Source organism: Brassica oleracea, chromosome C5 (genome assembly GCF_000695525.1).
Source record: "Brassica oleracea var. oleracea cultivar TO1000 chromosome C5, BOL, whole genome shotgun sequence".
Lineage (NCBI taxonomy): Eukaryota > Viridiplantae > Streptophyta > Magnoliopsida > Brassicales > Brassicaceae > Brassica > Brassica oleracea.
Window position 1 is genome coordinate 17,194,927 of NC_027752.1, and position 12,661 is coordinate 17,207,587.

General features: G+C 36.9%; 1 protein-coding gene and 1 pseudogene across 1 annotated transcript; both read right to left on the reverse strand.

The window, feature by feature from the left end:
- Nucleotides 1-947: 947 nt before the first annotated feature.
- On the reverse strand, nucleotides 948-2,413 carry LOC106292573 (mitochondrial import receptor subunit TOM20-2-like). Its single transcript, XM_013728186.1, has 6 exons — nucleotides 2,219-2,413; nucleotides 2,025-2,103; nucleotides 1,768-1,937; nucleotides 1,629-1,676; nucleotides 1,437-1,538; nucleotides 948-1,357 (listed from the first exon to the last, which is right to left on the reverse strand). The coding sequence occupies exons 1-6, from the start codon at nucleotides 2,315-2,317 to the stop codon at nucleotides 1,223-1,225; spliced, it is 633 nt and encodes a 210-aa protein (XP_013583640.1). The 5' UTR covers nucleotides 2,318-2,413; the 3' UTR covers nucleotides 948-1,222.
- Nucleotides 2,414-10,131: 7,718 nt separating this feature from the next.
- Nucleotides 10,132-11,695, reverse strand: LOC106294485 (annotated as a pseudogene).
- Nucleotides 11,696-12,661: the final 966 nt, after the last annotated feature.

The window sequence follows — 12,661 nt, forward strand, 5'->3', positions numbered from 1 at the left end:
TATCGTACTGAATCGTAGTCTGATTGATAGAAATGTTCTATGTATTGATTGCTTGTCTAATTCGAATTATCTGCTAAGTTCTGGCTTGGTCCGAACAATCGGTTCCTTCCATCGACGCATCTGGATCAGATCATGCGCCTAAAGCCGTATTGGCCTACTAGGGCTTGACTGAATCTGATGGCGCGCTGGCTTGGAACGATTGGGTCGGCTAAGTAACTGACTGATGATAAGCATGTCCGTTTATTGACTGATTGACTCGATTGCTTTACTTGGCTGAGTGGGACGGAATGACCGCTCTCGCTAAGCATACTGTTTGCTTATGCCTCTTTGTTTGGATGCATAAGCAAACAAGGAGGCATAAGCAAACAATATGCTTAGTGACCAGACCAGACCCGAAAGGGTAAAGACATATCTTGAACCAGACCCGAAAAGGTAAAGACATAGCTTGAACGCGAGACAAAGGCAGAAAAGAAGGATGGTGGGTTTGGGTAGATATAGGACGAGTTTAACATGTAATAGCCTATAGCGAACTGACTTGTTAACTCGAACCTCAGATTATCTATTCAAATCGTATTATGCTTTACTTGACTGTCTGAAAAAGAACTAATACTCTGAAATAATTTTAAGTAAGAAAAAATATGAAAATGACCCAAGTCTGATCGAAGAAGTCGAGCTAGACTAGCTCGACTCGTACTGATGTTACAAAAAAATGGGTCGGGTCCTTTCCCGTTCCCCGTTGTTCTTCGGATCGTCTTTATAAGATCCAGATTTATACTTAGTTAGAGTCGCACAACACAAAACTGATTAAAACAAACTGCCAAATGCGACCAGGTCGCATATCACAAATCATATTGCAACAAGATCACCAATCTTCCAAGAACTGTGATTCGTAAGAAAACATAATTGGAAAGGGAAGATGCCCCTTTGCCTATTCTTTGGAGCTTAACTTGTCAATTCTTACGGACTCATATAGAAATCGTGTGTGTACACACCTTGAGTTCGTGCAAAACATAACTACCCACGTAGATAAAGGAAATCAAATATCAGTAAAAAAAAAAGACATCCTAGATTAAGTAAAAATAAAATAAAAATTTGATGGAGGTGTACACCAAGCAAAAAAACAAAACCATAGTCACAGGGCTTAGGACCGCTCTGTTTGGAAAACGTGAACTAGCAGACATTATTTCCTTTATGGAAATGGCCGTGGCTACTAGGGCTATTATTATCTAGCAGGAGGAGGAGGGCCAAGGGATTTAGCCATGCCAACCCAAGCAACAATCCCAAAAGCGAGAATGATCCAACCACATACATCGTATGTGAAGTCATTGTTCTTATTCTTATTCTTCTTCTTACCACCCTGCATAACCAACCCACCAAAGTATGAGTGATTCAGCTAATCTCTTCATTTGTACCAAAGAAGCAAGGAGATGACTTACGCCAGCATTTGATGAAGCTGAGGGACCTCCTCCTCCACCACCTCCACCCAGTGACTGCTGCATCGTCCCATTCCCATGTATGTTCATATGCAGCCCCGGGGCCTAATAATTCACATAGACAGACGAAATGTGTCAAACGATTGTTATCTCTTATTAACCCAACATCAGGTCTGAAGATGAAATAGTAAGTACCCTTGCTGTAACTTCCAAGGACTTGAGGTACATCTCATTACCTGGATCCTAAGATACAAAACATTCAAAAGAAAAAGAAGAGATAAAGAAGTTTGTCTCACACCACATTCATAAAACATTCAACAGTGAAGATGAACACCTCGTTTTCAGCTCTTTGGAAATAATCAGCGGCTTTATCAAAGTGAACTTTGGCTTCATCGATATCAGGGGTAAGGAAGGCGTGGGCAGTGTAGGCGTTGCCAAGACACCAAAGAGCCTGATGCTTCCCCGGATTTAATGTCAACACCTCTTCCAATTTGGAAACCGCATCTACAAAGAAAAGATCAAATTCCTTTTTATGTTTAATTTTGTTTTAACGCACAGTGAACAATAATATAATCTGTAAGAAGGTGATACCATTTAACATGAGCTTTGCCTCGGGAATAGACTGGAACTGAGCAAGTTCAAGCAATGCTCCACCCCACTGCAGCAGATTCTGCAGAACAAAATAATCAAAGAAACCTATAAACAATCAATCAATCAAGTAATCGATCTCCATACAAGTATCAAGAACGATAAATAAAGAAGAGGAGGAGACAAGTGGTAGGAACCTCGGAATCGAGAGGATCCTTAGCGTACTGAGCCTCGCAAGCTTTGCGAGCGTGCTCGAACATCACAAGCCTTTCAAAGTCGGCGGCAGAGAACTCCATCGTGAGATGCCGGTGGGAGGGGACAGCGAGAAAGAAAAGTTAGGGTTGGGACTCTGTGTGAATTATTACAAGATCGCCACGAAACGAAACCAAAGACCTTCGATTGTAAACAGCCGCCGCTGGATGACGTTTTGTATTGTAATTGGGCCTTTAGTGGACTTTTCTTGTTGAGCCTTTTGATGCTATCTTTGATAAACCCACTACTACTACAACGTTTTCATATGTTCAGTTTGGACAAACACACCAATCAAATTTAATCTACATCCAAATTTACAGTAAAGTAAACAAAAGAAAAATGTTACATTTTTACACTTGCAATGTGAGATAGTCAATGCTTTTAAACCCGACCCGGATACTGAACCGGATGATTTACGGGGTCACCGGATTATTGGATCGACCGCAGACAAACCGCGGGTTAATAAATTAAATAATTTTGTTATATAATAATATATTAGCTATTGAAAAATATAAAAGTGTTTTCTGTTTTTAAAACCATTTGGAAAAATACTTAATTAACTTTTGTCTTTTTTCATTTCACATACAAAATATATGTAAAATATACTATTTAACAATTTTGTAACAACTTAAGAGTTATGACACAGAATAAAAAATATCAAGATTTAAAATTTATAAGTATTTAAATGTTTACTGTGAATGATAAAATTAAACTTTAAATCCAAAATAAACCAAAAGTAAAATATAAAATTGTAATAAATTATCGATAACAAAAATAAAGTAATGCCAAATTACATCAACTAGTTTTTTTAATAGATTCATAATCCACATGATCATATGATATTTTTGTTTTTGAAAGAAACTAAAAACTTAACTCTAATTAGAATACAAAACATATTCTAACAATATAACTAAAAAATCCAAAAACAAAATAAAATAAAAGTTACATATTGGTTCAACCGGTAGTCGGGTTCCGGATTTAACGGTTTTTGTGAGTTTATCGGGTTTTTAAATAAAGGATTTTTCCTAAAACAAAACAAGATTACATGCCAGATCATCGGGTTTACCGGTTCTACCGCGGGTCTAGATCGGATTTCAAAACATTGGAGATAAGACATATATGATTTTTTTTTTTAAATGTCTGGAGGTTTTTGGGCCCAAAAACCTGTACATCCTCTAAGCCGAGGTCCAATCCATTTTTAAATTAACATATGATTGAACTCATGACCCATAGATATTTAACAATCTAAGAGTTTTAGCCACTAGGCCAACTCTTAGTTGGTATATATGTATATTATACAGGATTGAAGAACTTAATCTTCTTCACAACTTTCTTCGAGTTGTGTTTTAACTCTTGTTGTTGCTCTGCTGAAACAGTAAACAAGTCGTCTACACATGCAAGGTGATGAAGCAGTCTCATTCATGTATGAGATGGAGTATCCTAAGGTTTTCTCAGGCATCATTAGCTCCTGTAACCAATTGTCCCAATTATTTTGTACATTATTGAGTTTCTTTCGTTCACATCCATATAAGAATTACCAACCTTATTATAAAACAATGGTCTACAACAAAAATAAATTACGGATGGGCACAAGCCAGATACTCGCTGATTTTCGAAGGCTTAGTACTGGGCTTGGCTCGTTCAAGTAATCAGAATTAGGATTTGGACTTGACTTGTTGAAAACAAATACTTTCTATATCAACTACCAAGAGAAAAAATAGTACTTGCAAGTTATTTGAACCGATTTGTTACTTGCTAAAATCAATTACTCATTTTTAAAATATCTATTGCTTGGAAATTGTAAGTAACTAAAATAAAAATATTACCAAATCTAATATGTTTATCTGATTTTAGTTACAATATAAATAAAAGACAAAATACTTTTAATAGATAATTAATAAAATCTAGAAACGAGTAGTGAATGATAGGTACAAAAAACTAACATGACAAATATTAAAGATGTAAAGATATTTGACACTTGACTTACATTTGCAAATAATAAGACTTGTCGGCTTATGATCCGATTTAACAATGTCGAGTACTTGATTTTTAAGGTGAAACAAGACAAATAAGCCAAGTAAAAAGAATCATGGCTCATCTAATCTCAAAATTTAAGTGGACTAAGATTTTGAAACTATAAGAACTTATGTCAATGTTTCTTAAACAAAAAAATATATATTAGAAACAAGTAACAATTCCAAATGAGCCGATTCGTTAATTTTTTTTAATATTCGGTACTTGGTTTTTACTTGCAAGATTTTGATTTGAGGTATTTGTTTCTTGGCTTGATTACTGCGAGTACTCGATTTTATGGGGCAAATACGTACCCAGCCCTAAAAACAACGAATTGACCTATTGGTTAAATTTCATGCATTACTTAGCAGAGATTTATGATATTACAAGTTTACTGGCCTAAATGGTGACCAACTTGAACTAAAGGAACGAGAGGGAATATTGCGTTCCTAATAATTCCCTTTTCTTTTTACATTCACTAGAAATTTTTGACATAAATGCACACACAATTCCTTTTTCTTCCTCTTTGTATATAGAACGATAGAACAAAAGTATTCCCTATCAACTTTGACAAGGAACTAAGTGGAAAATAACAAAACTTGGTAAATATCTATTAACATGAACTAGAAAATTAACATTTTCATTAGTGATCCACGTTCATTGCTTCTTTTATATATGAGAATTATTCTTTCAACCTAACCTAAACAAGCGTACAGAGTTTTACCGTCAAGACGCACACACTTTTTTTTTGTCAAACAAATGATAACATTTTTATTATAATTTTTAAGAGAGCTCTATATCATAACAAGATTAAGATGGAAAATAACATCATATTTTGTATCTGTTCGTTAGATATCATGTCATGTTAAAAAAAAACACTAGCAAATCACGTTGTCGACGTCAATCCAATGGTGAAGCAAGAACCACGACCGATGGTGGAACAGCTCCTAAAAGGACATATATCTATGTTTACAATTTTTTTTTCTAAGAATTTTTTGTTATGTTATAAACATGTGCATTGAATATTAGCATATATATATATATAGAGATTATGAATGGATGATCTTATTCACGTTGTGTGTAGAGTATTTATACATCTTCTCTAACTTATAGATCAACATAGATCTTAGAGATAATCATAGATCTTTATATAGTTAGATTTTACAAGATAAAAACTAATATTAATGATAAGCCTTATCCATACTAACATGCCCCCTCAAGATGGACGTCGCTTGCAAAGTCCAATCTTGGATGTTAGTGTTTCGAATCGTGAGCGTGCCAATGGTTTGGTGAGAGCATCAGCAAGCTGATCCACAGAGCTTATGTGAGTTACCCGAAGTTTCTTAGATTGTACTTGTTGTCGAACAAAGTGATAGTCCAGCGCAAGGTGCTTCATCTTGAATGAAAAACTGGATTTGCTGATAGATATGTTGCTCCAATGTTATCACAGTACAAAACTGGAGTGTCAGTGGACTTGATTCCTAGTTCAGATATAACAGATTGAACCCACATTAGTTCTGCTGCAGCTTCAGTTAGAGCACGATACTCAGCCTCTGTAGAAGATCTGGCCACACCACCCTGTTTCTTAGCTGACCACGAGATCGGTTGTCTCCCAAGGTACACAATGTATGCACCAGTCGAGTTGTAGTCATCATGATCTCCAGCCCAGTCAGCGTCAGAGTATGCATGAAGATTGAATGGTGTGTTAGCTGTGAAGAAGATTCCCTTGTCAGCAGTGCCAGCAAGATACCGAAGCACTCTTTTAGCTGCCTCCCAGTGTGTAGATGTTGGTTGATGCATGAAGTGAGAAAGACGGTTTACATGAAATGCAATATCAGGCCTCGTGAGACCTAAGTATTGAAGACTACCAACAATGACTCTGTATTCAGATGGATCAGACAAGAGATCACCAGAGTTCAAGGTTAGCACTTGAGTTGAAGACATTGGCGTGGCAACAGGTTTTGCATCAGCCATTTTTGCTCTCCTGAGAAGATCCGTGATGTATTTAGTCTGAGTGAGATGAAGTCCTTTTTCCGTTCTTGTAGCTTCCATACCAAGAAAGTAAGACAGTTCACCAAGTTCTTTCAGCGAAAATTTAGCAGCAAGTTTAGTGGTGACTTTCTGAAGTTCTTGAGCGTGAGAACCTGTGATGACAATGTCATCAACATAAATTAAGATGTAGATGAATGAAGAACCTGTTTGTAGAATGAACAGAGAAGCATCCGCAAGTGAATTTTTAAATCCAATGCTGATCAGAAAGTCTTTGAGGGATTGATACCAAGCTCTTGGAGCTTGTTTCAATTCATACACAGCCTTTTTAAGTTTCCAGACATGATTTGGTTTGTCTTTATCAATCATTCCAGGAGGCTGTAGCATATATACTTCCTCATCTAAAGGACCTTGTAAAAAGGCATTATTCACGTCAAGTTGTAGAAGAGGCCATCCATGAGCAACTGCTGTTTCCAGAACAAGACGAATTGTAGCATGTTTGACAACATGACTGTATGTTTCATAGAAGTCAATGCCTGGACGCTGATGGTTACCCTTGGCAACTAGACGAGACTTGTAGCAAGGAACCGTACCATCTGGATTTCTCTTAATACGAAACAGCCATATGTTCCCAACTATGTTCTTTGGTTGTGATCGATCCACTAGTTCAAAGGTGTCATTGCGTATAAATGCATCAGCTTCCTCACTTATGGACCATCTCCATTTCTCATCTTTGAGAGCCTGAACATGATTCGCAGGTTCCACTTCATGAAGAATAGCCGTCAATCCATATTTAGGATTAGGCTTGCGAATGTTGTTCTTGGCTCGAGTAACCATTGAGTGATTGTTTGGCTCAGTAGATGGTGTTGAAACTGTCGTTGATAGATCAGCTGGTGTGGAGGATACAGAGTGCTCTGCTTCTGAGATGTGAGTTGTTGTAGACGATTGTTGTTGTTGAGAAGCCGTTGATGACTCTTGTGTCGCTGAGGAGGACACTAAATCTGCAGGTGAAGGATCAGTACACTGAGACGTATTAAAGTAGAGTGACCGATTAAAAACAAGAGTTAGAGAGGCTGAAGAAGAGTTAGATGTAGTGAAATTTTCAAGAGAAGAAGCAGAGATGTTTTTGTGAAGAGTGGAGAATGGGAAAACCGATTCAACAAAGTCGACATGCCTCGACACGTATACTCTTGATGTGGCAACCTCAAGACAGAGATATGCACTCTGAGTTAGAGAATATCCAACAAAGACACACGCAGTTGATCTTGGACTGAATTTGTTGTTGCCATACGGTCTTATCCAAGGATAGCAGAGGCATCCAAAGCTTCGCAGTTTTGTATAGTTGGGTTCACTGCGAAAGAGTGCGTGAAAAGGTGACTGATTGGATAGATTTGGAGTTGTGAGCCGATTGATGAGGTAAACTGCTGTGGCAAATGAGTAAGTCCAGTAACTGTTCGGAATGTTGGCGTGAGTGAGAAGAGACAAGCCAGTTTCGACTATATGCCGATGCTTCCTTTCAGCCATCCCATTGTGCTCCGGTGTATGTGGAGGTGAAGTGTGATGTGAGATTCCATACTTAGAGAGGAACTCTTTGAGAGCAAGAAACTCACCACCATTGTCAGAGTAGAGAGTTGTGATCTTTGTTTTGAATCGGTTTTCCACTAGAGTTTTAAAGACTGGAAAGATGTGAGCAACCTGAGATTTGGTTTTAAGAGGATAAAGCCACGTATATTTAGTGAAATGATCAACAAATATGACATAGTATTTAAAACCATCTACTGATAGTACCGGAGATGTCCAGACATCAGAGAAAATAATATCGAGAGGACAAGTAGACTTTAAAGTTGAAGTAGAAAATGGCAGTTTATGAATTTTATTAGTAGAACAAGAGTTGCAAAACAAAGTAGAAGACAATGAAGAAGAAGTAGGTAAAGAAAACCGAGAAAGCATAAATCTTAAAGTAGAGGAGTTTGGATGGCCTAATCCAATCTGTTGAAGAAGTTTTGATGCACGAAAACGCAGAAACTTTGTTTTGAGAAGTGTTTGGTGAGAAAGAAATCGGCCACTCATACACTCCCTTATTGGCCTTGCCGTTGAGAAGTGTTGTCCCCGTGTGAAGATCCTTCACCTGAAAGTCATAAGGGCACAGTTGAATCATCACATTGTTAGTTTTACATAGTTTGTTGGCAGATGTGAGATTTTTCTTTATCTCAGGAACACAAAGAACATTATTGAGAAGAAGTGTTCGAGAATTAGAGGGAAGAGATATGGAACCAGTATGAGTTATTGGCAGATTTGATCCATTCCCAACCATGACACTCTCGCCACCATTGTAAGGTGAGTGAAGCGACAGATTACTTATGTCACTTGCAATGTGATGTGAAGCACCGCTGTCAAGAATCCATTGAGAGAAGTCAGGATGCGGAGATGATGTTGTTGTGTGATGAGCTTGCCATTGAGGAGTGGGTAATGGTAAGTGAGGAGCTGTCCATTGTTGTGTAGGACGTGGTGAAGTGTACGAGATTGATCCATATTGTTGTCCTGAAGATTGAGGTTGATAATGTGGACATCTTCTAGCACCATGTCCTTGAACCCCACATAGTTGACACTTTCCCAAGTACGGACGTTGTGGTCGAAACCCTCCTCTGTTTGATGAACCTCCGCGTGATGTAGAGAAGTTATGTTGAGGTCTGGTCTGAGTCACATTAGCTGTTACAGGAACCACATAGTCTTTGGGAGAAGACACTTTTAAGGTGTTTTCTCTGTTAATGAGCTTTTCATGTAGCTCATCAATGGAGATAGGAGTGTCTCTGCCATTTACCATCTCAGTAATAGCTCTGTAATCTTCTCCAAGACCGTCAGTGATTATATCCAGTAGATCTTCATGATCATAAGGAGCACCAAGAAGAGCTAGTTGATCAGATTTGTCAATGATAGACCTCATGTAGTCATTGATAGTCTTGTTACCCTTGGATATTTGCTTGAGTTGTTGCTTGATCTGTTTGACATGACCTCTTGTTGGTTTACCATAGGTACGATGAAGAGTCTCCCAAATCTCACGTGATGTTGTTGATCTTGCAACAATAGGTTGTACTGCCACCACTAGCGAACCAAGAAGTGAGCTGAAGAGAAGCTTGTCTTGACGTTTCCACGCCGCAAAGTTAGGGTTTGGTTCATTAGAATTTTCAGTTGTTGAGATGGTTGCTGGTGGTGTTTGATCATCTTCTGAGATGAAACAGTGAAGTTCATGTGCCTCAAGTAATGCACGAACTTGTATACGCCAAGTAATGAAATTGCTTGGTGTGAGTTTTGTTACGTTTGACATATTGAGAGAGATAAGAGTAAGTTTAGGATCTGCAGAATTGAATATTGTTGCAGTCTCAGATGTAGCAGAGGAATAAGTATCAGACGACATATTGTCAATTTTAGAGAAGAGGGGAGTTTTGAAGAAGTTAGAGAAGAAGGATTGTGATAGGATCAGAATAGCTCTGATACCATATAGAGAGATTATGAATGAATGATCTTATTCACGTTGTGTGTAGAATATTTATACATCTTCTCTAACTTATAGATCAACATAGATCTTAGAGATAATCATAGATCTTTATATAGTTAGATCTTTACAAGATAAAGACTAATCTTAATGATAAGCCTTATCCATACTAACAATATATATATCAAATTTCTACCTTTTTATTTTCTTTTTGTTTGCTTATATTTGTCGATATTTTTAATTTTATTTTGATAGAATTATTTTGGAAAATTTAAGATTTTTATAAATATTATAAGTATTAATTGTGAAGTTTATTTGACATATTTTGATATTTTAAAATTATATGTTAATATTTTTAAAGCACACCACTCTCACTGTAGCAACTCATTAGTTGGAGTATCTTGCATGTCACTCTCTTCATGGTTAGCTTTGCTGCGTGCAGATAGAAAGACTACATTATATTCAAATTCCGCGCTCTTTTGAATGTAGAAAAAGTTACCTTTCAGGTGAATTTTCAAAGAGAGATTCCATCATTTGACGTCCCAAGTTATCGAAACGGTTATAGACTCTCCTTTAGGATCCAATAGCTTCATCTGTCAGCTCAACACTCTGCACAAAAACCAAATCAGAACAGCCGCAAATAATCACAATAGAGTTATATTTCTGAAGATGTTTACCTGATCAGGCATGTGTTTGAATGATGAATAAGGAATCATATCATCTACAAGTCTTATATCATTGTTGTATCTGAATGTCCATGCATAGTCCATAATGAGTTTTCTATCTATGATAAGCTTTGTGATTAGAACAAGAAGCCATCTACAGTGAGTCCGTTTTCTTTGACTCCTTCAGGACACAGTTCTTGAACAGATTTTATTAATGCTCTACTACGAGAAGGTATCAATGGTATACCGAAGCAACGAGCATTAATATGAATTAACCCATCGTCACTGAGAATGTAATCATTGTCACATGCATAGAGTTCAAATATACGTTTCAAGGCAGAGACACATCAAGGTTTCAGTGAATTGGTTACTTGATCATATGCTGGTCCTATAGGGTGCATAGCCGCTATTTGCTCTTGGACAAAAACCGCTTGAGCCTGCACAAAAAATCAGTTTGGTCGTTTTCAGACATGAAGTATAGTAAAAAGTTGAAATGCTTTAGAGTGTTAAGATCTCACTCACAAGCCACCTGATATCAGATAGCCTCGGAGCAGACCACTCAATGCATATCTCGATTTCTCGACATTGTTGCCTTATAGGTGTCGTTATTTCTTCAATGTCGATTGGATTATGTTCCTTGTAGAAAACAATATAACCTGCTACTACGATAGGGACTCTCACCTATGTAATATAAGGGTCAGAAGATAAATATTTAGTAAGAAAAGTTACGAAATTGATTGATGAAGACATAAGAAAGAAGGAAATTAAACCTCTAAATGTCGAAACAGAGGAAGCCAGTATTCACTTAGACGGTCCAAACTCTCTTGTCTATCCATTGCAAACATCAGAACTATTGCATCTGCTTCCTTGACTTCCCTAATGACATCTCCCTTGTCTTCTGGTCTGCAAATGTTATTAACAAAGACATCAATAGAAGAAAAAAAACCATTATGTTTAAATATAAACCTACCCACAGAAAATTATTATATGCATCCCTTAATGATGTCGATATATACACAAATCATAATAAACATTTACCTCAAAAAAGTGTCTATAAGGGTAAACGGAACATCCTCAGAGAAATATTCAGAACGTAAATTTGTATAAGGTAACAGAGGAGGGATTATAGGATTAGGATGGTTATGAGAAGTTACTGCAGCCAGGATCAAACTTGATTTCCTAGTTCCTTTCTCACCAACCACAACGATTCTTACCGGTTTTGTCGAGCCATGAGAGTCTCCCAAACAAAATCCACTCATCATCTTAGTTGGAGTATCTGTAACCAGCCCTAAAAACAACCAATTGACCTATTGGTTAAATTTCATGCATTACTTAGCAGAGATTTATGATATTACAATTTTACGGGCCTAAATAATGACCACCTTGAACTAAAGGAACGAGAGGGAATATTACGTTCCTAATAATTCCCTTCTCTTTTTACATGCACTAGTAATTTTTGACATAAATGGACACACACGATTCCTCTTTGTTCCTCTTCGTATATGGAACGATAGAACAAAAGTATTTCATATCAACTTTGACAAGGAACTAAATGGAAAATACTAAAAATTGGTAAATATCTATTAACATGAAGTAGAAAATTAACATTTTCATTAGTGATCCACGTCCATTGCTTCTATTATATATGAAAAAAATTATTCTTTCAACCTAACCTAAACAAGCGTCTAGAGTTTTACCGTCAAGACGCACACACTTTTTTTTTGTCAAACAAAAGATACACAAGTTTATTACAATTTTTAAGAGTGTTCTACATCATAACAAGATTAAGATGGAAAATAACATAATTTTTTGTATGTGTTCGTTAGATATTATGTCATGTTCAAAAAACAATATCATATCACGTCGTGGATGCCAAACCAATGGTGAGGCAAGAACAACGACCGATGGTTGAACAGCTCGTAAAAGGATATATATCTTGATAATTTGTGGGATTATGGGAGCTTCTAAGTGTTTTAACCGTGATGAAGCACACGAACAAAGTAAAAAAAGGAGTGAAGTAACCGTAAGTATTTGAGAGAGAAGAGAAATTTGCGAATTTAAGAGAATGAGAGGATTTGTGAGATTGAGAGAATGAAAGAAATGTTTGTATTGAATTGTATGTTTAATTGTGTAACATACATGGTGTATTTAAAGGAAACAAAAGCAATAAGCACTCAATGGTGGAAGAATAAATAACTAGTAGTGGACTAGCCACTCCTCCCCATTTG